Below are 26,668 nucleotides of genomic sequence, written 5' to 3' on the forward strand. Positions count from 1 at the left end.
GTTAGATGACTCTTTATGCACCTAACTGAAACTAATTCAGATTTTTACAAGAGTGACGTTTTAACATATCAAGTTAGTTAGTGCAGAGTCAGACCCTAATTTTATCTCACTACTCAAGACACACCTTTACAGTAAAGCTTTTATTTTCTGATTTATTCAAATTTTTTATGTTTTAGCTCTGCTTTTACTGTCTGTTTTTCTTGTTTCGTGAAGCACTTTGTTACTTGAATTGAAAAGTGCTATACTGAATCTGGCCTTGATCTGCAAATTGCAAGTCTCCTCCCAAGGGTCTGGGGACTGCCTTTGCAGGGCCAGGCCTGACAAATACCACCCTGTTGGTACCCACAACTGCTACCTCCACCATGCCCTAACGTCATCCGCAGTGGCAGACCACACGCTTTCTAAAGTCCACCTATAAATACCTTGTACTACTTATCAAACTACAACATGCTCATAAACACCAACACTCATATACCTGCATACACACATTCAATATCACTTTTCACAAATCCATCTTCTTCCTCTCAAAAACAAAAGTTTGGTTTCTCTTTTAGTCTTTATCTTCTCTTTCCAATGTGTCTTTCTTGACAATCTAATTGAGTAATAGTTTTACTCCCTACCATAACAGTCTATTCCTTTCTTTTTTTTTTTCTTTTGTTATGCTTTGTTTGTTTTGTGATCGGGATTTATAGTCCAACCCTTTCTTTTTCTTTAATCTTTATTGTGTAATGTAGTCTATACCTGATAACTTTATTTGATTATTGCTTTCAAAAACTACCTCTTCTTTTCTTTTATGTTCTGTTTAATATCGAGCACTTTAAATCTGTGCACTGTTGCTTATAAAATCAAATTAAAAATAAAAAAATGTAGAAAAGACAAATGTGTCATTAAAAAGCTCGTAAGTGGAACTGAATGGTCGAATTCTGAGTGACATATGAAAGGACAATCCTTTACTTACAAGGGGAAATTATTCAATAATTATTTTCAATCAGACTTGTTTTTTTTTTTCCTCAGCGGAACTAATGAGAAGCTGCTTGTAACCGGAAGAGTTTTTAAACGGACCGGAAGTGGTCCCACCTTATTATGGTTCCCCCTTACTTCACAGCAGTGGCAGGGTTCGTGCAGTTTTTCATTCATTAGCTACATGTTTCTTACTTTTGTAGTATATTATTGATCTACAGTAACAAAAAATATTATTTAAAACAACTTTACAGTTTTTAATATTGTTAAGAAAAATGTAGCATATTTAAAGCACAGGGTTTGATACGGAGGAGACGTTGTAGTTCATTGTAACTTAAACAGACAAAGACTACATTAAGTTTATAAATCCATATTCATGTGTTTCATGTATTAGTGTGCAGTGCTGGAGGACAGATCTTTGTTGTGACCATGGACTCGGACAGGAGGAGAGACAGCCGGACTTGGGACTGGGACAGTCCTCAGTGCCGAGCCCAGCTGGACGAGATCTTTTTCCGCAAGCATGACTACATCCAGACTGGCAGTCAGGAACACCGAGAGTTCTGGTCTTTCTTTGACCGCTTCCAGAGGTTCAAAACTAAGAGGGAAATGTCTGGGGCTGGTTCCAGCAGGAAGGACGACAGAGAAGAAGGGAAAGACAGGAAGAAGTCTGAGAAGGTTCACCTCGGCCTCCCTAAAGACTATGATGCTCGGTACAGGATTAATGTCTCTGTTTGCACCAAGGACATCGAGGATCGCATGGGGAAGACAGAGCACGACAGAGGCAGTAAGAGGTCCTCAGGTCCAGGGAGTGAGGAGATCTCAGACTGCAGACTGGCTCTCCTGCATTTCTTAGACTTCAGTCAGAGACAGAGTTTTGGGAAACTGGCCAAGCTCTGCAGGGAGCAGAAGAACCTGCCCATCTTCCAGTACAGGGACAAGATCATAGACCTGGTGCGGCGTCACCCTGTGGTTGTGGTGGCAGGGGACACGGGCTGTGGGAAATCCACTCAAGTGCCTCAGTATCTTCTCTCTGCTGGGTTCACCAACATAGGCTGCACTCAGCCTCGACGGATTGCCTGTATATCCCTTGCAAAGAGGGTCAGCTTTGAGAGTCTGAATCAGTACGGCTCAAAGGTTTGTCATTGAAAATCAAATCACAGTCCCCTAATCCTTCTAGGAACATGTGGAGAGCTATATGAACTATATAGCATATAGATAAACAATGAAAATGTGTTACCATGTGTTATCATCTTGATCTGATCTGAGAGTTTATTAAAGACAGTCATGTTCCGCAGGTAGGATACCAGATCCGCTTCGAGACCACCCGCACCACAGCCACCAAACTGTCTTTCCTCACTGAGGGACTGCTGCTCCGACAGATCCAGCAGGACAGGTCGCTGGCTCAGTACCAGGTGGTGATAGTGGATGAGGTCCACGAGAGGCACCTCCACTGTGACTTCCTCCTCGGGGTCCTGCGCACTCTGGTGTCTGAGCGGCCTGACATACGACTCATCCTCATGTCGGCCACCATCAACATCAAACTGTTTTCAGACTATTTCAGCAGTGCTCCGGTGCTGCAGGTACCGGGCAGGCTGTTTCCCATTCAGGTGAGCATTGGCTGACAGTCTTCCCCATACCCAGTCAATGCAATAACACCCTAATATCCTAACTTTCTTCTCTGTCTCTGTAATAAGGTCATATACCAGCCCATTCCACCTGAGGAGCAGCCCTCACGTTTAGAGAAACTGGATCCCAGACCCTACCTGCGCATCTTACAGGGCATCGACCAGCGTTACCCTCCAGAGGAGCGAGGTGACCTGCTCATCTTCCTCAGTGGCGTGGCAGAGATCTCCACCATCCAGGAAGCCTGTCAGGTGTATGCCACCCACACCTCTCGCTGGATTGTCTTAGCGCTGCACAGCACCCTCTCACTGGTCCAGCAGGATAAGGTAGGCCACTTTGTTTGGACTTAACTTGGTATCCGATGTGTTTGTTTTTCAGTTCTAACGCTGTGTTTTTGTAATCTTTCAGGTGTTTGACATCGCTCCACCTGGAGTGAGAAAGTGCATCATCTCTACCAACATTGCTGAGACCTCAGTTACTATAGATGGGGTGCGCTTTGTTGTGGATTCAGGTATGGAACCAATAGATCATTCAATGCAGGGGATTAACTATAATGGACTCAAAGATTAACTTTGCAGATCTTAATGTGCTCATCCAAGCTCTGTTTACATTACCATACTCTATTATGAATGAAGCAAGGATCTGAACATTTCATTGATGCAATATTTATTATCTTGTATTTTTGGGTGAGAAATGTTCTTATTTGTTTGTTTTGTTGTTTATTCTTTAACAGGAAAGGTAAAGGAAATGAGTTTCGATCCTAAGGCTAAGATGCAGCGCCTGCAGGAGTTCTGGATCAGCAGAGCCAGCTCTGAGCAGAGGAAAGGTCGAGCTGGTCGTACAGGTCCAGGAGTGTGTTACCGCCTCTACGCTGAGTCTGACTATGACGCTTTTGCACCTTATCCTGTCCCTGAAATTCACAGGGTGGCTCTCGACTCCCTCATCCTCCAGGTAGGGACATCCTGTTGAAAGCAGTTCTCCTTTCTTCTCCAGTTTCTGGTCATTAAACTCATGACTTGTTTGTGCTTTTTTTTTCTCTCTGCAGATGAAGAGTATGTGTCTCGGAGATCCACTCTCTTTTGTCTTCATTGATCCACCTCCAGCTTCTAGTATCCAGACTGCAGTTAGGTATCTGAAAGATCAGGGAGCGCTGGATGGTCGCAGTGAGCTTACCTCCATTGGAAGTTTGCTGGCACAGCTGCCTGTAGACGTGGTTATAGGTAAGCTCTCCTCCCCCGACTCCATGTTTTATCTTGTTTAATTTAAACATCCTTTGTTGTGTTTCTGAGAGTTTGTGTGTTTTCTGTCGTGCAGGTAAGATGCTGGTGCTGGGCTCTTTGTTCAACCTGGTGGAGCCTGTGTTGACTGTGGCAGCGGCCCTCAGCGTTCAGTCACCTTTCTTACGCAGCGCACAGCACAACCCGGACTGTGCAACCACCCGTCAGCCCCTGCATAGCAACCAGGGAGACCCCTTTACGCTGCTCAACACCTTCAATGCATGGATGGAGGTCAGTAATTATAACAAATTCAACAATGCCTATTTAATACAAACAGTTGTGGCACTGTGATAATTTGTGTTTAACATGGTCTGCTCCAAAGGTAAAAGGAGAGAGAGGGGGCGGCTCGAGGAAGTGGTGCAGGAGGAGAGGACTGGAGGAGCAGCGGTTATATGAGATGGTCAACCTACGCCGACAGTTCAAGGCAGGCTACTGACACTCCAAAATCACTTTTTAAGGTTACACTTTAATGCATAAATCCCACTTCTTAATACGACCTTCCTCTCTGACCAACAGGAATTACTGAGGAGTCACGGTTTGCTGGAATCACAGCACAGCTCTTCCTCCAGCAGTGACCGCGGGCAGCGCAGGGAGAGGTTTACAGAGAGGAAGAAACTGCATCAGCTAAAGAGAGATCACGAGCAGCAGGAGAGCAGCAAGCGGAAAGTCCTGAGGATGGACGAAGGCCAGGAAGGAGAGATGTCCTCGGGGTCAGACGCAGAGGAAGCGGGCAGAGGCAAGAAGAAGGACAAGGATGGACAGAACGTGGACATTCAGGTGAACTCAGAGTGAAGCATGTCACGGGGAGAGCTTGCTACCCAACAGCCTTAAACCTCAACACCATGAATAGATGAAAATTCAGCTTTGTGGATCATATTTGTGACAGATTTTAAGTTTTAAGTGTCACAACTGCAAGAGGCCAGAGGAAGTCTTACTGGTTTAAGTGGATGAGCTGAAAATAGAAAGAAACAGGAATACAACTTTTGTCTATAACTTTTTGGAAGAGTGTATTTTTGTGGGTTTGAGGTCTTCACTTTCAGTCTGACTGTGATGCTCCTTACTCTGCAACAGGAAGTGAAGTTCAAGCTGCGTCACAACGTGTCAGAGCTGCAGGAGGCCGTCAGCGTCAGTCAGGACCTGTCCTCCCGCCAGCAGGCTTTGCTCAAGCTGCTGCTTTGCCGAGGCCTCTACCCTCAGCTGGCCCTCCCTGATGAACACAACACCACCCGCAAGGACTCAGACCAGGTCAGCCTCCAGCTTCATCCACATCAGTTACATGACAACACAGGGACGGACACTGAACAGGATGCTCTAACTGTGGTTATAAAGATAATGTAAGGTGAAACGTTTGATTCCAAATGTTTTAGGTGTTTCACACAAGGAACAAGCAGGGGGTGGTGATCCATCCAACCAGCGTGTTTGCCAGTGACCCAGAGGTGCTACAAGTGCCCGAGGATGCCATCAGAGAAATGGGTAAACCTCTCTTGCAGCTCCTTTAAAAATACTCTGAGCAGACAGTTTTTAAATTATGAATAATTTACATTTACAGTCCACCTTAAAGACTATTTGAAACATTTGTATAAGCCTGTTGGTTCGGTTGATTCTCTTCTTTTATTTGAAACTTTGCTGAGAGAGTCTGAGCTGTAAGGATAACTCTAAATGTTCCTGAATGAAACCCACCTTCAGCTTGCAAAGAGCTGCACACCACAGACCCTTAGATTTCATTTCTCCATCATTAAACAATATTGCTCTGACCTCAATTATTTGTGGCGATGTCTCAAAAAGTTGTCTTTTCATTCGACTCTTCTCATTGTGCACGTCTCCCTTAACATCTGACCTGTCTCTCCCTCTTTGACTCTGTGTCCTGCCTTACTTACAGGTCCTGATAAGAGGGACAGCAGCAAGCACCAGCTGCTAGCCTTCGTCACTCTGTTGGAGACCAACAAGCCGTATTTGTCCAACTGTGTGCGGGTTCCAGCTCTGCAGGTTAGCACCAGATGTAGGATGTCCTTGTTTCTGCAACGAACCCATCTTTTTGCATTCATGCTTTTATACGTTTAATGTTCTGTGCCTTCATGCGTCTCCCAGGCTCTACTGATGGTAGCGAACTCTGTGGACAGTAACGCTGACTGTGCTCGTCTGGTGGTGGACGGCTGGCTGGAGCTGGAGCTGAGGGAGCCAGAGGAGGCCCTGAAGGTGCTCTCCACAGCTCTCACCCTCAGGGCTGAGTGGGAGCGCCTCCTGTTGGCTCAGCTGGGACAGAGCACAATGGGGGGACCAGCTCAGGGTGTGTCCCGCAAAGTCTTGGAGAAGCTGAGTGAAGGCCTGGTCCGTTTCCTGCTCTACACAGAGGTGAAGATGGACTGCTGAGATAGTGAACTATAGAGAAACACTTCAAAAACATTTGAATGATATGCAACCAGGAAGTAAATGAGTCAATCAGTCAGGAACGAGACAGAGAGATGCTCTTTACACTTTCACTTCACTCTGTGTGCATCTTACCTTCCCTGACAGGTCAGTTACAGCCTTCGGCGACTCACAGCGTTTCAGACCCAGAACCTGTACGTCGGCCCACAGCCTGAGTCTGACCTGCCTCATACCAAAGCAGATCAGAACCCGCTGTTTCCAGGAGTCGAGGCCAAGCCAGACCCTATTAAAGGAGGCCTGCGTGTCACCAGCTTCTTCACCTACAACTGTTTGACTGTGAGTTAACCTGAAACTTGGGAAATCTGTCTCCAGCTGTCTTTAAGGGTTTCATATCTTAAACAGAGCAAAAGTGAAATATGAAGGATTGAATGTTTACATATGTTGGCATTTTCCCCTCAAACTTCTTTTGTGAAACGCTTTCAAATTAAAATAACTTCCACTGTGTGATTTGTAGGACTCAAAGGATCTCTACAGTGAGTGTTTACGCACCTTCTGGAGCTGTCCTAACTGTGACCTCTACATGCCTCTTACTCCACTGGAACGCATGCAGCATGAGGCCTCCTGCAGGCCGGCAGGAGAACAGCAACAGGAGGAGGAAGGTCAGAAATACCTTTTTAAAGCTATCTTCTTGCACTAGCTAACATATTCAGCAGCATCTTTGAAAGGAATTGATGATTTGAGAGTGAGTGTGGGTGATTTTTTTTTGGGTTTCAGAGCCAGAAGATGAAAAGAAGAGCTCCTCCTCAATGTCCAGTCTTACGAGAGCTTATCACTGCGACGTCTGTAACGAGGACCTGACCCTCACCTCTACTGAGATCCTCAAACATAAAAGGCAACACATGTATTCTACTAAGTAACTGAACACATTATCTAAACATCAAGTATCCAGATCTTTGCTCTGAAGAAACACTTTGTGGAATAAAGTGTTTTTTTTATGTGGTCATGTGTCAGCGTGCGTCTTTCATTTTGCAAACAGAGACATGTATTCAAGTGTAATTATCTCCCTTTAAACATTACTGCTTATGTTTCATGTAGATAGTTCTAAATGCACTTGTCTGACCACTAGCTAGCTAGATCACTTTCTTTCTTTTTTTGAATATTTTTGGGCTTTTTTGCCTTTTTATTGACAGGACAGCTGAAGAGAGACAGGAAATGTGGGGAGTAGAGAGTTGGGGAAGACATGCAGTTATTGGTCAACCGGCCTGGCGTTGAACTGGCGACCTCTGCATCCCTGCTAGGCCACCAGCGCCCCAGCTAGATCACTTTCACACTACTCGTCACATTCACCCATTTTCACCTCATCCATACACTGGAGGCAGAGGATGACGTTGTAGGGGACTATTAGTATTAGCTAAATCAACTCATACACACTCACACGCTGCTGACTTTGTCACAGGAGCAATTTAGGGTTCAGTATCTTGCCCAAGGACTCTTCAGCATGTGACTGTGGGAGCTGAAAGCCTTCTGACTGAGACGACAGAGTCTAGCTGAGCCACAGACGCCCAAAACAGTCACATTTAAAAAAGTGAAATACAGGGGCGCTGGTGGCCTAGCAGTCCAAGCGCCCTACGTACAGAGGCTACAGTCCTCGTCGCAGGGGTCGCCGGTTCGATTCCTGGACGGTTTACCATTTCCTGCATGTCTTCCCCCGCTCTCTACTCCCAACATTCCCTCTCTCTTCAGCTGTCCTATAAAAAATAAAGGCAAAAAGGCCAAAATATATATATATATAAAAAAGGTAAAATACTCTACCTGCTCCAAAGTTGTAGACATATTCAATTGTGCAAACATAATATAATAACACATTGATGGAGTTATGATTCATGTTTGGGAACAGGCACAGTCAGTAACATGCAGGTATCAGAGAGGAGTAGACCCTGGTTTAAAATATAGAGTGAGGGTTTAATAATGATACAAACCCACGATATGTAACACTTCAAAGCAGCACATTGGCACAAAGTCAGAAGTAAGACAGCACGGAAGATAAAAACCTGTCTCAAAAAAATAAAGAATCAGAATAAATATCTCAATAAATAAATAAACAGGTAATATCTCAATAATTACTTTGAAACTAATAAATACGTACATTTGAAAATATGCACATTGGCAGAAATCAAAAACCCAAAAAGAAAAATAGTACCTAACACAGAGTTACTTAAAAATCATAAGTTATTGATTACTCAAATCAAAAGGCACATTTATTAAGATGTCAGAATGGGGCCTGCAATTGTGATCACATGACTGTCAGTACTGAACTCCAACATTTCTGAACCAGAAGTAGCAAACTGTGTGCAATGGCTTAACTTGTTCGGTATATCTGCACCATCAAGTGAACGTGTGTATCTGTGCAGAGGTCTATGCAGATCTGTGGGGGACCGTGTGCGTGTGAGACTCGGGGTTCATTTCAAATCCAGGAACAGCACCCTGCAGTCCAATTCGGTGTGAGTGTCCTGCTTGAAGCAGGCCAGCCTTGACAAGACAATCATCTCATGACCAAGAGGTCAAGGGTCATGTATGTCAGCAGTCATATTACCTGACTCTGAACTCCCAACGCCTGTTCACCCACTTAAGAGTCACTTTTGGACTGAAGTTCTCGGCAAAACGCAGCATGTGAATAATCTGCTGAAGCTATATTTCAAGGTCTTCCAGGTGATTGAGAAATGAGACTTTTAGCAGGACCAGCCAACAACAGTTCAGAGCTTACTGCAAGTATCCCCCATGCTTCATTTAAAGGAAAATGCTCCTGATATAAAGGAGAGATCCCCTCAGATTCTCCTACACTGTGAAGAAGATTCTTTGCTGTCTTTTAGCGTTTAAGCTGTGTAATAAATGTCTACCCTGCTTTCTAAATCCAAACATTTTTGAGGGACTTCTCCAGAGCCTTGATTCAATTATAATCAAACCTGCCAACCCTACCTCCTCTATTATATATTTAATTTGCATCATGTTAAACTGATGCAAAGTGAGGACACTAACTTTAACTTTATTTAGTGAGACGTCCACATTAAGTCGTGTTAATGTTAACAGAATCTGTCGGGCTGAGAGGGATAAGCATTGAATCTACCCTACTGCTAGTTATTTGCTGGAAATAGAAAAATATACAAGGAATTAGCAAAATGTACACAGAAATGCAAGAAATAACCAGAGACATTTTTTAAAAATGACTTGGGGGTGAATTTCTGTTTGAGCCCAGCTGTGATCTAACAGAATCTTCCTTCACACAACACTCCTACATCTTCAGCACCTTGGGTGGAGTAAGACCTTAAAGGACTGTCTTGACTGCCACTCCACCTCTTCAATTGTCGAGAGGCAGCAGCAGCAACATGTGAACAGGGTTAGGACAGGACTTAAAATAGCAGCTTATTTGACTTCATACTTAAAGCAACACTCAGTAAACACATCTGCCACCATGTCCAAACAAAGACCCCCCCCTCCCCCCTCCCCCCTTGGTCTTCTTATTCAAGTGAATGTGTCCTCTCTTTTCACAGCGTAAAGTCCACACCACAGAATGTCAAAGTCACACCTGTGAACTACATGCTGTTGCTCAAAGACAAGTTTGTGTACTCGTTTCTGCTTGATATCAAACACAACAACACACTACAGTATCAGTTCCAATGCTTCCAATTTTTGTGTAGTTTTCCTTATTTAGGCTGGTACAAAAATACTCTCTCAATACATTGTTCATTGCACTTGATCTTTTCTTTTTGGTGATGTCTCGTTTGAAGGCCTTGACACATCAAGAGATTGGTTAGCACGGGGTCTCGTCTTGTGTTTCTTTGGGGATTGGGACTGTACTGTCATTTTGTACATTAGGTAGAACAGACTCACTCAGAGGCCTCACTTTGAAAGCACCTTGACTGATTGAACGAGTACAGTGGTAAGATGTGATGTGTTTGTAGAATTAATATTGAAAAATACATGGAAAGATGAATAAATGTGTTAAGTGAGGGTGTTTAATGTTTGACACACATCCTTGATTTTTTGTTAAAGAACAGAAATAACCCTGTGTTTGGTTACAAAGGATCATAATGAATCACATTATGAGTTTTAAGTCTTTGTGGTTGTCATTGCAACTTCCCTTAGAAATAATTGTCCCTTTGCGATTGAAAATCTCTCTCTCACTGCGGTCTTTACCCAAAAGACGACACGAGCGGTCCGAGATGCTCACACTGTTTTTTTTTAAGACTGCACTCACTTGTGTCCTCCTCCTCCTCCTCCTCTTCCTCCTCTTTGTCTGTCTTCACCAGGGTTTGAATAATATCTGAGGTAAAATTAGAGGTAAAGGGTGACATCTGCTTATCTGACTGATAAACAGGCTAACATGTAACAAAGAACTTCCCCAAGATCTCATGTCTGTGAACGTGATAGTGTGTGCCACTGGGGGGATTCTGTCAATATGTTTTACATTTAATAAAATATACCAATTAAAATTATAACAATCATATATATAAACATCTTTTGTTTTTGTGTTTTTCTTTCTAAATAAAAAAAAAACAAACAGACATTTGAAACAGTGTACACATCATCTTTGCCTCTGCCGCTCCCTTCCTGTGATAAAAGTCTCTGACCGTTCATTCTGGATCAGCCAACCCTCAGTAAATCCACCACGAAGGCTCCAGATGACTCCCACAGAGCCTTATCAGATCGAAGTGCACCTTCAGCAGGCATGGACCAGTGAGGAAGGCCCCAGGTTGAAAAAGAGAAAGAGCAGAATGCAGTGAGGCTCTGGAGGGCCACGTCAGAGGTCTGGGTCCACAGAGAACACCTACTAGGCTTCACCTCCCCCAACACCCAAACCTCTTTGGTCCAGGAAACCCCTCCCACCCCTGAACCTGGCTTCATCGGACCGCTTTGTGCTTTCCCCCACAGCAGCCGCACCTTTCCCCACACCGCAGGCAGGCGCGCAAAGGCAGGTAGCAGCACATGCAGGGCACGAAGAGTGACAGAGCCAGGAGGGCCAACCAGCGGGCACAGCAAAGGGGATGTGGGTGGCCCCCCATCGAGTCTTCACATGAGCAAGGCTCCCAGAACTCTCCCTCAGAGTCCGACATGCAGTGGTAGAGCAGACTCTCTGCACACCACACACAGGTCCATTGGCGCAGGCAATGCAGGGCTGGGTCTGGGGCATCCCTGCAGCGGCCCCGCCCATTCTCTGAAGCACTGAAAACAGAGCGGCAGTACACACAGCGAGATGAGCATGACGACGCCTGAGGACACGGGCTGTCGTCGTCAGGGGAGATTACCCCCGTGTCGCAACTGCTGCTGGCCCCTACCCCTCTCTTACGAGTCCGCGACCGCGGCGTGGCCAGCGAGCTGTGGATGCAGCAAGGAGAGGGCGAGCCCTTGCCCGCCTCCTGAGGTGAGCCGGCCCCTGAGGACACACCGGACACGGCGTTGGGCATGGACATACAGGTGGGTGATGATGATGAGGAGACACGCTGGGAAGCTTTACTGTCCAGGTTCACGGTCACTTCACAGCCTGCGGTCCCTACTCCTGCCAGGTCCTTCTCGAAACGAACCACACACAGCTCTGGCTTGTCCTGAATACTCCCTCCACCTCCGACAACCACACCCCCAGTCAGCCCACCAACCATAGTTCTGGTAGACCCCGCCCGTCGGTAGTCCTCATAGCCTCGAGAACCCCACAGATCTTTGCAAGGGTCCAAACTGCGTAGGTCTCCCTCCTCTAGAAGTGAAATGGTAGGTGAGAGGGGCGACAGAGGAGATGAGGCTGGGGGACCTATAGGAGGAGTAGGTGGTGCAGGAGGCGGGGGCGGAGGTGCTGGAGGGTTCAAGACAGCGGCTATTTGTGAAAGATGGTGCTGTCCCGGCCTGGTGTGGATCTGTGGAGATGGTAAAGGATTACAGAGGGAGTCAGGAACACGGTGTACAAACTCTTTAGACTTCTTCAATATTTCCTTATCTCTTATCATTCAGAACCACATGTAGGATAAAAAAAACAGCTGTTCTGTGGGTGTGGATTGTAGGAGTGAAACATAGGAACATCAATCATACTACCCTGATGAACCATGTGCTTCCCAGATTTCACTTTGACACTTTACAGGAATGACCTTTTGAGTGTGGTGAGGAATAAATAAACTCATAAATAGAGAATAAACTGGATATTTAAATGTCCACATGTGTTGTTATCACAATGCACTTGGAGCAGAAGGTCTTTAGCTACCTGCGCAGGTGTCTGAGTGGTTACAGCATGGCTGGGTCCAAAACTAAACTCCTCTGGCCGTACGAAGCAGGTAGCCGAAGACTCACTCGTCACTATGGTGAGGGGTTTGGGAAGCATCTCCTTCCTACTGTTGGATGAAGACTCACTTCCTGTATGGGACTGGCAGAAGCTGCGTGTCATTGGTTGCACAAGTCAAAAACACCAACGGATTCTGCATTCAGCAGAGAATGAATGTTGATAATAAACGGCTCTGATACTCACTGCTTGCCCATCATCCTCTGTGTCGGCCTCTTCTGGTGTGGAGGATGAGGGCGAGTCAGAGCCTTGACAGGATGACAAGAGGGGATTAGGACTTTGCTAGATTCTGTCTCAAGCCAATTCAAACACAACAGATGTTTTGTTATTTGTGCTCCATGTATCTCTACCTCTGTCCAGCTTGTCTATGACAGCTTGCAGCCCTTTCTCGAAGGAGATGGCATCAGCAGGACTCTGGAACGTAAGGCCAAACTTTCGATCCTCTACTCTCCAGTGATGGAAGATGGGGTTCACCTTGTTGTACACTAACCCCCTTTGCACTGCACACTCCAACACTGGCTACAGACACAAACAGCAGTCCCAGCAACGTAGGAAGTTATATTACAAAATCAAAATACCCTTCTGAAAAAATCATGCCCTCACATCACATGAATCTACAGTCTTTAGGTGGCGTTGAGGAGCAACGTGGCACCAAAGACAGCTATATCACACGCACACACTCACTGCTCGATCTCGCAGTCGTTCTCCACGAATGATGTATTCTCTCCGCCCCCTGCCTTCATGACTCCGCCCCTTACATATGACCACATGACTGAGGCCGCCACCTCCAAGGGGCACCCAACCGCCACTGGAGTCATCACGTGTCATCACCACTGCACGAACACGCACACTGTCAGGGGGGAAGCCAAGAGAGTGAGCAGAGGCCCAGGCTTATTAAAAGCAGGCAAAGGTATACACACAAACACACACACGCACAGGTATACGCACATCCATTCAGTTCACGCCAAGATCAACTTCCTGAACACAGAAATGCAGCAGTGGCATGAATATTTGCAGCTATGTGACACTCATACTGCATCATGGAATACACACAAAGACAGAAGTGACAGCTTGTTGTGTATGAGAAGTGGCATTTTAAGGTGACAGCTCAAAGGCATGGACAGTGTTTAACCCTCCTGTTGTGTTGCAGGTCAAATTGATCCTTTTAAAAGTCTATTTTAGGCAATATATTCCTTCAAAACCAGCTAAATGCAGCATCAAAATCTGTGCAGCATGTGACAGAAGAGGTGTTAAGTTATCAACATCACTTCATAAAAAAAAAAATCAGAATGTAAAATAAAATGAACAAAAAACTGTGATTAGGGATTTCCAATGCACATTAAATAAAAGTTTTAACATTCATTTTAATGAAAGATGAGAGTTATCCTCATTGAAGCATGATCTGTGAGAATTAAAGAACACCAATGGACTAAATCTTGATTTAAATGTTTAGTAATGGAGTTAAACCAGAAGTATAGACAGGCTATCTGTAATTTTAGAACAAATAACACCAGGATCTCTAAGGTCACTGGAAGGTATAAAGGCCTGGATAGAAAACAGAGGATATATAATCTCTGTAATGATGATCGTGTGGGTGATGAGTACCATATTTTGTTTGAATGCAGAAACACAAGCATTCTGAATATTAGAGAGAGGATCATACCCCAGGTATTATTCCCAACATCCCTCTGTGTTTAAATTTATTCTGCTTTTGCAATCAGATAAGCCAAAAGTTCTCTGTAAATTAGGAGCTTTCCTGAAGAATGTCCTTCCTTTGTTTAAAGCTACTGTAAGGAACTTTTAGCTTGTATTGATTCTGGCGCCCCCTTGTGGACAAAGTGATACCTCTTATCTCTTTGTCCTGTACATGCAAAATAATTGTCTTCAGACAATAACCTCATCCTGTTGTCTTTTAACATTTAGACATATCTTACAATGTGATTATTTGCAATGAAAACAGCCAAAAAAGGGTGTTTCTAAAGCGAGATGTCAATCATCTGTTCTGACTCCTACCCCCTCAGAGCAGTTTTAGACAATGACAACAGAGAAGGTATCAGTGTTGTTGTAGATGATTGCTTTTGAGGGTCATAAAGAGGCATCAGTATCAGTTTCAGTCTGTTTCTCAGCCAGTTAAAAACTCCTCATAGTGCCTTTTAATAAGATCTGTTGTACTTCAAACATGCCCTATTGTTTTGTTATTTGTAATTTATGTGGTGTGGCTCCACACCATGTGATCATGGTCTGAGCATCAAATTAAAAATGAAAAAAAAAGGAAAATGAAAAATAAGATTTAACATTTTTTTAATTGAATATGCACCTGCTCAAATTGACTCTGGAGCATTCTTGCTTTTCCAGAGAAACAAACATATAACAGGAGGGTTAACAATCCGTGCTCACATGATTGAGGTGAATGTGAGTTAGCATGGAATAAAAACAATGAGTCTGTTTGTCGTTATTTAAACATCTCTGCTGCACAACACAAGAAGCATATTATGAGAGTCTGTAAGTTCATAATAAAGGTACGGATAGAAAGAAAGTCAGCTCTGATGAGGGAAGAAATGTCCAAATGGGAGGAGGAGGGAGGATGAATGAGTGTTTCCCACATAGATCAGTCTGTTTCTCAGCCAGTTAAAAACTCCTCATAGTGCCTTTAAGTAAGATCTGTTGTACTTCAAACATGCCATATTGTTTTGTTATTTGTAATTTATGTTGTGTGGCTCCATACTATGTGATCATGGTCTGAGCATCATATTGAAAATAAAAAGGAAAAATAAGATTTAAAAAAATGTATTGAATTTTTGGGGGTTCTGACACTTTTGGATAATTGAATATGCACCTGCTCAAATTGACCCAGGAGCATTATTGCTGTTCCAGAGAAACGAACATATAACAGGAGGGTTAACAATCCATGCTCACGTGATGGTGGTGAATGTGAGTTAGCATGGAATAAAAGGATGAGTCTGTTAAACATCTCTGCTGCACAACACAAGAAGCATATTATGAGGATCTGGGAGTTCATAATAAAGGTACGGATAGAAAGAAAGCCAGCTCTGATGAGGGAAGAAATGTCCAAATGGGAGGAGGAGGGAGGAAGAATGAGTGTTTCCCACATAGATGTATCAATGAACGCACCCATTCGCCATCAGAGGCCCTGGCATTCTTGCAAAAAGGAAGCTCAGCCCTCTCCAATCGATTGAATAATTCAGCACCGCAGCTCGACATGTGCATGAAACGCACAGGCGCGTCTTTTCTGTTGTTTCCAAAAAAGCACGCTGAATTTAAATAATGTGAAATCATCTTTCTCCTCTATTCCGCCCCTGCTGCACGCGCTCATTAACACACCCCGATATTATGTTCTATTTTTTTATGAATGGGACAACATCAGGACTGAATTCGACATCACATTCAGTGATTATTCTAAGGCCTTAAATACAAATCGCGTGCACAAAAAAAAAAAAAGGGGAAGGAAATAGGAACGAGTGGGTGAGAGGATGGAGATGGAGAGGAAACGAGAGGATGGGGGGAGGGGGCCCGATTAGAAAAGGGAAGGAGGAGAGGAGGGGTGAGGATGAGGGAGAGAGAGAGAGCGAGAGAGAGAGAAAAAAAAATCACATTTCATTCATAAAGTTTGGCTTTAAAAAATCATAATGAAACCCCGAGACACGTTGATAAAAATCACAACGCCTCCATCCCTCCCTCGTTTCACTGGAGCCATGTCTTGAATGACGCGATGCTGGCCCCAAACTCGCCATATTTCTCCCTTTTTTCTCCCCCCTACATTTTACACATTGACTCATTTCGTGACTGTTTTTTACCAGTCGCAGTTTCATACTTCTGAGATGTTTCACAGCTTCTCCTGTTCCTCATACATGTTTTGATTATTATAGGCCTGTTAGAGGTTTTTATTCCCATGTTGTGTGCCAGTCCTCTGAACGCACAAGTCTACATGTACATGCCTTTTTAACATTTATCACATATTGAAAAATGGATAAATCGGAAATGGGGTGTCTGCTGTTGATTCAAGACTACGTAATGGTGTTTTTATTCTCGGCAGCCCTGCTAAATTGTAGAGCACCCATTGTGATTATTGTGCAATATGCTAAATTGCTTTAACACTGATGGCGGTGGCGTTCTTTCTATCCGTTTTTGGCGAATGACTGAAAATCTATGTGCAATGTTAAAAATGAAAATGTAAGGACTTACTCGCCCTCCATGGCTCGGTGTTGCCCGCCGCTTGCAGCAGCCCACCCCAGGGTCTCTCCTCTCTCTCTCTCTCTCTCTCTCCCTCTCTCTCTCTCTCTCTTTTTATCCTCCTTTCATGAAACACTCACAGACTCACTCACATTCTCTCTCTATCTGCTCTCATTTTCCTAATCTTTCTCTCTCTTCCTCTCTCCCTTGCTCCGGCGCTCTCTCTCTCTCTCCACCTTGATGTCGTTTCGGTGTATCAGGATAGGCTTGAGGTTGCAGCAGCCATTTTCCGCTGGCAGCATCCTCCCTCTCTCTCTCTCCCTCTCTCTCCAACTCCCTCTCTCTCTCACTCACTCTCTCTCTCTCTCTCTCCCTCTCTGGCTCCAATCACTCCCTTGCTTATTCCCATTCTCACTTTACCTGCCCCTGTGCCAACACACCCGCACTAATCATTGACAGCATCTGGCCTGAGCTGGGCTATAGGGTTTGTCTGTGCGTCCATGTGGTTTTAGTTCATAGAAATTGAGCACTGAGTTATACAGTCTATGGTTATAAATACATGGAGTGACGTGGGTGGTAAATGAAGAGCATGGTAAACCATCAATGTCCTCCAGCTGATCCCTTGGTTGTTAAGTCTCAATGAATACTTTTGAACTTAAATAAAATATGAGTGAAAATATAAATCAGATTTCCTGACATTCATGTTTACTACACTCATGTAGTGTAAATCAATGTCTTTTACATATTCTATATCATACTCACAGCTTGAATTATGGAGTTCCCAACCATCAGCAGGAGAAGAACATCCTGCTGCAGTGTCCACAGGATCCTGGAGACAGTGATGTGGTTTCAGCACCATGGACAGCTCCTCGGTCTGGTCAGGGAAAGACCTCTCCTTACTTTAATTAATAAAAACTTCACTTCCGGTCTTAATCTTTGATGTAATCACACTCAACTTTGATTACCAGCATCCAGGAGTGTGATGTTATAAATCAGAGAAGCTACAAACTCAGTGTTGCACTGCCACTGCTCCACGTTCATATTAAGATCATCCATTAAAAGGACATTTGTGGCACTTATTCCATGCAGGAAATATCAGGTGTTTAAAATTATAATTGTTGGTGAGGTCTGAAACCATAAGCTACCCATGCTGTCACAGTTTGGACAACGTGAGGAAACTGATGCCACAGCAGAGTCGCCGATTCACGCGGCTCGTTGGTCTAGGGGTATGATTCTCGCTTAGGGTGCGAGAGGTCCCGGGTTCAAATCCCGGACGAGCCCTGCAAGGTTCATTTTCCTGGTGAAGTACTTGTTGATTCATTTGGCAACTGACCTGAACTCAACTCTTAACTCAACTCATTTTATTCTATGTAGCACCTTTCATACATTCAAGCATGCAGCCTGAAGTGCTTCACTAAAGACAGGGACAGAAAACAACAGCAAGAGATAGAATAACCTTATCTATTTATCAGATAGAAGTGTACATAATGTGTATATATCTGTAATAGTTGCCATATTTTATTTTATTTTTACTTTATTTTATGTTATTATATTATATTTTACCCTGTCATTGCTATTATTACTGTTATTATATTTTTTAACTATGTTAGTACATTGTTGTATTCCCCTGTCCTTTGTTGTAAGCTGCTGTCACAAAAGAATTTACCCCAACGGGGGACAAATAAAGCATATCTTATCTTATCTTATGATACAAGACTAAAACAAGATAGAGGAATGAGATATCTTTGCTATATTATGTTATGTTATATTACATAATTATTGTTTACTACATATTACAGTCATATTATATACGAGATAAGATAAGAGATAAGAGAGTCCTTTACTTGTCCCACAACGGGGAAATTCAAGTGTCACAGTAACAAAGTAGACAGTGCAAACAATATAAGGCTCACAAGAGCCTATAAATGATCAATTATTATAAAGTTATTAGCAATTAAAATTAAAGAGGTAAAAAATAAGCATATCTTACAACATATTTATATAAATTATTGGTTATTATATTCCCATATTTATTTATCATTTTGATTAATCTGTCATTACCAACCATAATCACACCATGTCAATCTGTCACTAGTGAAACAATTTTAATACTGCCTGTAATTACTGCTATTTAATCCATTTACATCTGTATTTATCTAAACTCCATTTGTAACATTGTATATATCTAAATTGTATTCTATCTTAATTAATCTATTTTTATCTTTACTTATTTTATTTTAATAATTGGAACTTTTTCTTCATTGTTCTTCTTTAAGTCTGAACTGGTTACCAGTGTTATCTCACAAGAGCACATTTCCCCGTCCATTCTTACTTCCTATTGTCTCTGTGCTCCATTAACAGTCTGAAGAAGTCTGAATGAATCGTACTGTACCGACTCAAAACCCAGGTCCAAGAGGTGCACAGAGGTTTCATGTAAAATGTAATTAATCAATTAAATTAAATCCCTCATGCAGATTAAAAAGAAGACGCTTACCTGTTCTCCAAACAGGCAAGTACAACCTTTGGCAGACTTTCTTGTTTTCTTGTATGGCCATGTATTCAGCACTAGGGGCAGTACTTAAGTATTATGACTGTACAAGCAGATATTTTGGGATGGTTTTGTGTTCACTTAAGGGATGCAAAAGAATCCATATATTGAATGATATCCACAACCAGCAATGGAAAAGTAGATCTCTAGCCCACTGAAGCTAATTCACGAAAGGTTACTTTAGGTCATTGCGCAGTGATTGAGCTGATAAACTGACATTGTGACAGTAAGGGTAAAATGAAGAGACCCAACTTTTGACTTTAAACACCAAACACACAGATGAGGTGTTGGTGATGAGTTTGCAGGTATCTTGGATGTATTGAAAATACTTAAAATATGGACTCTTTATTTCTGCTTCAAGAGTCAGAATTTGTTACGAATGATCGTATTTTGAAGATCGATCCTGTTGCAGTCAGGTTCCCTTAAACGCTTGCTTTCATGTAAATTTGCTGTGTAAAAAAAGTATAATATACCTGAATATATAGTCATTCAAAAAGTTTATTTTCTGTAACACTTATTGCAGACAAAGATTTGCATTGTGAGATCAACTGGATTATAAACCATCTAGGGAGGAAGAGGCATTACCGTTAAAAAAAAACAAACACAAACTTCAATGGCAATTCTGTCAGTTGCTAGGATACAAGGCAAGGGTAATACATTTCTGCAAGCTCTACGAAGGGAAAAATGAACTTTGTGTACAAAAAGAGTTTGCTTAAATTTGGAAATATTCATGTTTTTATTGATAGTTTTTTTTGTGACACTGTAAGGCAAAGACATAGGGTGGTGATAGTGAACTTGTAAAAACAGCCCAGACTCAAACGTATCACACAAAGTATGGACAAGAAAGATGGGAGGTCCACCAGCCTGATATCACCCATAACAAGCTCAATTCACAGGTAGATGTGTTACATTTGCTGAGTGGACTGTTCTCCTGTGGCAATCTGAGTTTTTCAATCTTTGGAACTAAAAGAAAAACTGTGAGGACATCCAGAGAAAAGAAATGGTAATTGATTTACAAGGTATGGGCAAATTGTTAACCACTCTGGGAAACATTGCATTCATAATCCTCAGGGAAATTGTGTTTGAACTGCCTGGATGTATACTGCATCAGCGGCGTGAGTATCTGAGTGTGTCTGTACATGGCTGAGTGTGTTCCTGGGGGCGGATTACACAATCATTTCCAGCTGTCGTGCATATTCGATGACCTGTTGTGCCAGCTCTGTGGAGGGGATGGTCACCTCTTCTGTCCGCTGCTGCTGAGTGGTGAAAGAGTAATAGCCATCTTGGCTCAAACTCCATCCTCTCTGCAATGAAATGACAGAAAAAAATAATCAGATTTGGTTTGTTTTTTATTAATTGTTTGTAGGCAAGAATCTGAGAAGGCTTTTGTTTTATAAAATAGTTAATTATTCATTTGTTCCCATAAATTAGAAACATGATATACTGTACTTATTTCCCAGCACTTATAATAACCTCCGTCTTTGTAAAATGTATAGAAATTGATTTTTCAGATGATATCCAACCCCCTCCCTTTATGATTAATGCGTTCAAGTTCCCTTCTTTTATCTCATTGGAAGACTTTTCATGTTTTCTTTTCGTAAGCCCTAGATAAATAGTCAAACTGTCAGATAAATAATAATCTCTATGAATCCGAACATACATACCTTCTTAGCATATTCTGTCATCTTTTTTGGAGAACTGAAGAAAAGCACACGGGTTGCTTCGCCAAACTGGATCTGTTCATATGCTTTTTCTATGCATCCTGCGATCTCATCACTGCAAAGGCAAAGGTCAGAGTTCAAGTAACTTCTTTAAAATCTGTGAATGTTTAATCACTCAATCTTCTCAATTAGAGTAAATAAATAAAGTGTAATTTTCTCACATTTCTACACCTCGCTACAGGACTTTAAAAAAAAAAGAAAGTGTGTATTTTGATTTGTCCGATTAAATAGTAGGCTGGCATTAACCATTAGTTTTCCTGCTGCGGTTACCTGCAGCAATATTCATATCATAAACTGCTGATGTCACTTCCTCTTTGCTAAGGTGTCCAAACAAATTAAATATCAATCGATCTAAGATTTGACAATATTTCTCATCCAATGGGGTAATGTAAGCAACATTTAAACACGATAGGATTCATTAGAACAACAAAAAAAGATATTGAAACATATGTCAAAAAAACAACCACACTGAATATTAAGCAAGTGCAAAGAGTAGAAATTATATTAGTCATAGCTACAATACTGGTTCTTACCGAATGGTGTCGAGCAGAATATCCATAAAAAAGGTGTAGCTCTCAGCTGGTATGTTGCCTTTAGCAAGGAACACCTTGTTGTAGCTTCCCTCCATCAAGTACTGTGAAGTCCAGAAGAGAAATGTAAACATTAAGATGGCATTCACATACAAGTTATTTAATATACATAACATAAAAGGAGAACATTACACATTTATCTCACTAATAAATATCAAATCACAAACTGTGCACCTGTTCTAAGGAGACCGGGTGTCTGATGTATACGTTGGTCTGAATGTCTCGTGCACTCAATCTCTCAAGCTCTGTGTGAAACTCGGACACACGGTTCTGTGAGAGCAGGAACAGCAGGTTGAGTCCGAGTAACTGGTGCATGTAGGCAGCTTCAGGCAGTTCATCCCTGAGGACAGAAGTAAAAGAGCCGAGTTAGAAAAAAACAACGAGAACCATGCAACAAGATCCTTAAAAATCAAAAGGTGAATTTACTTGTAGTCAAAGTAGTAACATTTCAGCTGTGCCATGTATCTCTCAAAGGATGGGATGTCCTTCTTGAGGATACTCCACAAGGCTCCGATTTCCAGTACATCACCTGAAATACATAGAATGTATGTTAATATGACATGTCCACATTTCATAACACAAATAAAAAGTTGTGTGTGTAAGTTGGACTTTCCGCCTGTACTTACGAGCTAGTATGAGCTGCTGCTTGGTCAGGGCGGACCCAGTGGTGGGTAAAAAGTTTAGCTCCAGTAAGGAAATCTGTGAACAGAAGATGACTGACATTATCATACAGTCCCTGACAAAAGTCTTGTCACTTATCCAAGTTGTAGGAACAACAAATAACAACTGTACTTGTAGTTGATCAATGGGAATCAGAAATGGCACATATGAAAGGCAAAGCCCTCTTAATTTTTTTTTATTTTACCAAAATAAAGCTTGTTATCATTCATTGAGATTTCTCATTTAATTAGGACAGAAAGGTCAGATTTTGCTTGGACAAAAGTCTTGTTGCATACAAAAATAATGTAGAAATTAAACATATACTTTATTTTGAATACACAAACATGCTACAATAACTTCAGATCATAAAGTCATGGTGCTTTGGAAAAAATAATTAACATCCTGTATGACTCCCATGAGCTTGGAGGACTGCATCCATACATCTTGGCAATGACTCAAATAACATATTGACAAAGTCCTCTGAAATAGAAAAGAAAGCAGTCTTGCAGGACTCCCAGAGTTCATGGAGATTCTTAGGTTTCATCCTCCAAAAGTGAAGGATGAAGTATGAGAAGGAGCACCATCCTTCTGCAGAACTTGCCCTCTCTTGTGGTTTAGAATGTAATGGGCAGCAAGAATTTCTTGATATTTCAAGAAAATCACATTTCATTTTATTTTACCTATGCAATTGATCAATAATATTTCAAACCCTGAAATTATTTATATTGGAATATATTGTAAGATTTTAGATTCAGTAATGGGTAGCCTGTATGGGACAATACTTTTGTCAAGCAGTGTATAAGAATTAAATGTTCAGGTGTAGCAGCAGTTATCGAAATTCCTCTTATTTTTTTAACAATGACACCTTTAGAAATAATCTTCTTAAACACGGAAATGACAACAGATGAAATATATACAAGTAGAGGACAAGCTGATGTGCTGTAGCTCATAAATTAACAATGTAGCAATATTAGCATTAAAGAAACAATAATACACAAAGTAGGATCACTAAATGTTTGTTTAGATATTTAATTGGCTGTCAGTTTTAGGTTGAATTGAGGTGAAGGGTGAACAAGTGGACGATGGGTTTCTTCACATCAACAACACTGACTGTGCTAATTCATCCACCAACCTTTTAAATGTTAAATTACAGAATTATCATATCAGGCAAATGTTTAAAAAATGTTAACTCAACCCTTAAAACACACATTGATGAAGCTATCTTAGAATAAACAAACAGTTTACACAAAACTACAAAACGTTAGCTAAGCTAGCATACACTAGCATGTTAGCTTCCTCTGCTAACAGCGACCACAACTCTCATTTGTCTCGACACATTCAACCAAAAACACACAAACCAGACTCCAACAGTACCTTCAGTTTAGTGAGCAGTTCTCCACATTTACTCAGGTTCGGGTTCTTCTTGTTCCACTCTGTTTTGAGGGTCTCGTACAGCCCAGCGGTTTCTTTCAACGCCATGGTGATTCTGCAAATTATACGACAGTCGTCACGCTTTACGTTAAACTTAACTGTCGTAAAAACCCCCGAGCTCGAGCTGCCGTAAATGAAGAAACCAGAAACGGTTAAAACAAGATGGCGGCGCTCAACACGGAGCGGTGGTTGGAGGACTTACCAAACCATGCTATCTTCAAGAAACTCCAAGAGAAGTCTGATTATGAGTACTTCTCAAATGAAAGGGGGGTCGCTAAGAACCTCACCTTCTGTTTGGGGGGAGACCTGTTCGTGTGGGACGACACGGACCGCGTGTTTTACACCACCAACCTGCGACAGCTCAACTCGGATGATGAGAGTCTGACTACAGGGAACTATCAAACCCTGCTGTGTATCAACCCTCCTCTGTTCGATGTGTGCCAGGTGCTGTTGAGTCCAACCCAGCACCATGTGGCTCTGGTCGGGCTGAGGGGCATGTCGGTGTTGGAGCTCCCTCAGAGGTGGGGGAAGAGGTCTGAGTTCGAGGGCGGGAGGAGCGACATCAACTGCAGGACCATCCCAGTGGCTGAGCGGTTCTTCACGAGCTCCCCTTCTGTGACGATCCGGCAAGCGGCTTGGTACCCCAGCGAAACTGATGAGCCCCACCTGGTTCTCCTCACATCCGACAACACCATCAGGTTCTACGGGTTGAAGTCTCCACAGACCCCGGGTAAAGTCCTGTCACTGTCACAGTCTGAGGAGGACACCAGCGTGCACCCTCCTGCCCGGTCCTATGCAGCCTCTCTGGGGGAGATAGCTGTGGCGTTTGACTTTGGGCCAATCACATCCCCACCTCGGCAGCTTGCAGGACTGTGCTCCAAAGAGCAGCTCGTGTACCCTCTGTACATCCTCTATGAAAATGGAGAGACCTACCTGAGCTACACCAGCCAGACAAACGGGGTGAGGCTGAGTACCCCTGTTGGACCTCTCCCCATGTATCCTGCAGCAGAGGACAACTACGGCTATGATGCCTGTGCCATCCTCTGCCTGCCCTGCGTTCCCAGCATCCTGGTCATCGCCACAGAAACAGGCACGCTCTATCACTGCGTGGTGCTGGAGTCTGAGGACGAGGAGGAGACCGGGGCCGTGGAGAAGTGGATCCGAGGAGGGGAGGCGGTGCCGGCTCTGTATGTGTTTGAGTGTGTCGAGCTGGAGCTGACACTCAAAGTGGCCACGGGAGAGGACGAGGAGCCGCAAGAGTTTGATTTCACGTGCCCCATCAGACTGCACAGAGACCCCCTGTGCCAGCACCGGTATCATTGCACCCATGAAGCAGGGGTCCACGGTGTGGGCCTGATCTGGGTCAACAAGCTGCAGAAGTTCCTCCAGTCAGGGGAGGAGGATAAGGACAGTCTACAGGAGCTGGCTGCAGAGAAGCGCTGCATTGTGGAGCACATTCTCTGCACCAGACCCCTCCCAACGAGTGGGTCTGCTCCAGTTCGTGGCTTCTTGATTGTGTCTGACCTCGCTTTGGGCGCCACCATGATCTGCATCACCAGCAGCTACGAGTGCATCCTGTTGCCCCTCCTGAGCTCCATTCGCCCTCCCTCCCCTCCACTGCTGTGTTCCCATCCAGGTCCAGGTTCTGGTAGCTCTCCTCTGCGCGGGCTGGCGGATGACTCCTTCGAGCAGCACATCCGCAACATCCTGGCACGCAGCTCCACGAATCCTCTCGTGCTCAAGGCCGGAGACAAGGAAACGTCGCCCCCTCCTCCAGAGTGCCTGCAGCTCCTCAGCAGAGCCACGCAGGTGTTTCGAGAGGAGTACATCCTGAAGCAGGACATGGCCCGCGAAGAGATGCAGAGGAGGGTGAAGCTTCTGACGGGCCAGAAGAACAAGCAGCTGGACGAGATGACGCTGTGCAGGGAGGACAAGATGAGCCTGAGAGAGGACGCCGAGAGGTTGGCTGACAAGTACGAAGACGCAAAGTACCGTCAGGAGACCATCATGAACCGGGTGAAGAAAGTCCTGGGCAGCCTGCAGAGCCATCTTCCCATACTGTCAAACAGCGAGAAGGACATGAGGAAGGAGCTGCAGACCATAAATGATCAACTGAAACACCTGGACAACTCCATCAAGCAGGTGAACATGAAGATGGACTACCAGAAGACTCAAGTGGATAAGGATACACCCTCAGCCAGGAGCACGGTCTCACTCAATGTCCAGCAGAAGAAGGTGGTGCAGGATGTCCTCAGAGAGCAGGGGCAGCAGATTGGGGACATGATGAAACAAATCAAAGACATCAAAAACCACTTCAGCTTCTGAGCACGGCTGCAACCAAGACATTTGTTGCACACAATCTGGACAGAAACTGAAAGGCTCTTTTGAATGCTATGATTAAATGTGATAGTTATAACTTTTGGGGGCATTGTGTGTATCTGACCTAAAAGGTGTTTTGTACACACTGATACAACTTCACCTTTCATACTAAATGTTGTTTATTTCTAAATAGAGATATGCCAAGTTTGCCTTCATGTCTTGCATAACATTTTGCATTTTTATACATCAGTGTTTGTAAATGTTAAAGTTTGAGTCTTGTATTTAGTCAAAGTGGAAAATGCTGTTTAGGCAGCTCAGATTAGAAATGTTTTTGAGCTGTCGTCATCTTCCTGAGGTGTTTACAACATGCTTGGCTCCAGTTTTTGGATTGAAAATAAAATGTATATTCCCTGTACCTGTCTTTAGTTGTTATTCACTCTTATTTTGATCACTCACTGATGTTTAAGAACTTTGATTAAAATTTGCATTCATGAGTTAATTCAAAACAGGTCGACTTTTTAAAATAACTACCGGTCAAAAGTTTGGACACACCTTCTCATTCAAGGGTTTGTATTTATTTTAATTATTGTAAACACTGTAGATTAATACTGAAGACATCAAAACTATGAAATAACATATATGGAATTATTTAATTAACAAAG

The 26,668-nt window shown here is 43.2% G+C and overlaps 4 protein-coding genes and 1 non-coding gene across 6 annotated transcripts; 3 read left to right on the plus strand and 2 right to left on the minus strand.

The window, feature by feature from the left end:
• The first annotated feature begins 1,080 nt into the window (after window positions 1-1,080).
• On the plus strand, window positions 1,081-7,227 carry dhx34 (DEAH (Asp-Glu-Ala-His) box polypeptide 34). The gene is made up of 17 exons (XM_034701214.1): window positions 1,081-1,115; window positions 1,355-2,094; window positions 2,256-2,567; window positions 2,655-2,909; window positions 2,992-3,094; window positions 3,317-3,534; window positions 3,629-3,803; window positions 3,898-4,091; window positions 4,183-4,284; window positions 4,377-4,637; window positions 4,932-5,105; window positions 5,228-5,333; window positions 5,740-5,846; window positions 5,949-6,212; window positions 6,375-6,563; window positions 6,742-6,886; window positions 7,002-7,227. Exons 2-17 carry the CDS (start codon window positions 1,390-1,392, stop codon window positions 7,142-7,144), a joined length of 3,453 nt encoding a protein of 1,150 aa, XP_034557105.1. The 5' UTR covers window positions 1,081-1,115; window positions 1,355-1,389; the 3' UTR covers window positions 7,145-7,227.
• A 941-nt stretch (window positions 7,228-8,168) lies between these two features.
• spred3 (sprouty related EVH1 domain containing 3) lies at window positions 8,169-17,046 on the minus strand. Its single transcript, XM_034701327.1, has 6 exons — window positions 16,750-17,046; window positions 13,231-13,396; window positions 12,897-13,065; window positions 12,733-12,794; window positions 12,472-12,630; window positions 8,169-12,130 (listed from the first exon to the last, which is right to left on the minus strand). The coding sequence occupies exons 1-6, from the start codon at window positions 16,758-16,760 to the stop codon at window positions 11,126-11,128; spliced, it is 1,572 nt and encodes a 523-aa protein (XP_034557218.1). The 5' UTR covers window positions 16,761-17,046; the 3' UTR covers window positions 8,169-11,125.
• A 900-nt stretch (window positions 17,047-17,946) lies between these two features.
• On the plus strand, window positions 17,947-18,018 carry trnap-agg. The gene has a single exon. It is a non-coding gene; the product is annotated as a tRNA-Pro (tRNA).
• Window positions 18,019-19,765: 1,747 nt separating this feature from the next.
• psmd8 (proteasome 26S subunit, non-ATPase 8) lies at window positions 19,766-24,219 on the minus strand. Of its 2 annotated transcripts, XM_034701719.1 has the most exons (8): window positions 23,975-24,219; window positions 23,631-23,742; window positions 22,223-22,295; window positions 22,023-22,125; window positions 21,771-21,936; window positions 21,540-21,640; window positions 20,950-21,061; window positions 19,766-20,589 (listed from the first exon to the last, which is right to left on the minus strand). In XM_034701719.1, exons 2-8 carry the CDS (start codon window positions 23,733-23,735, stop codon window positions 20,452-20,454), a joined length of 798 nt encoding a protein of 265 aa, XP_034557610.1. In that variant the 5' UTR covers window positions 23,736-23,742; window positions 23,975-24,219; the 3' UTR covers window positions 19,766-20,451. The 2 variants fall into 2 exon arrangements, with proteins under 2 accessions (XP_034557610.1, XP_034557609.1); XM_034701718.1 differs by lacking the exon at window positions 23,975-24,219 and having other exon boundaries at window positions 23,631-23,781.
• Window positions 23,803-26,421, plus strand: nup88 (nucleoporin 88). Its single transcript, XM_034701717.1, has one exon. The coding sequence runs from the start codon at window positions 23,850-23,852 to the stop codon at window positions 26,010-26,012; it is 2,163 nt and encodes a 720-aa protein (XP_034557608.1). The 5' UTR covers window positions 23,803-23,849; the 3' UTR covers window positions 26,013-26,421.
• Window positions 26,422-26,668: the final 247 nt, after the last annotated feature.

Source organism: Notolabrus celidotus, chromosome 14 (genome assembly GCF_009762535.1).
Source record: "Notolabrus celidotus isolate fNotCel1 chromosome 14, fNotCel1.pri, whole genome shotgun sequence".
In the NCBI taxonomy this organism is placed as follows: domain Eukaryota; kingdom Metazoa; phylum Chordata; class Actinopteri; order Labriformes; family Labridae; genus Notolabrus; species Notolabrus celidotus.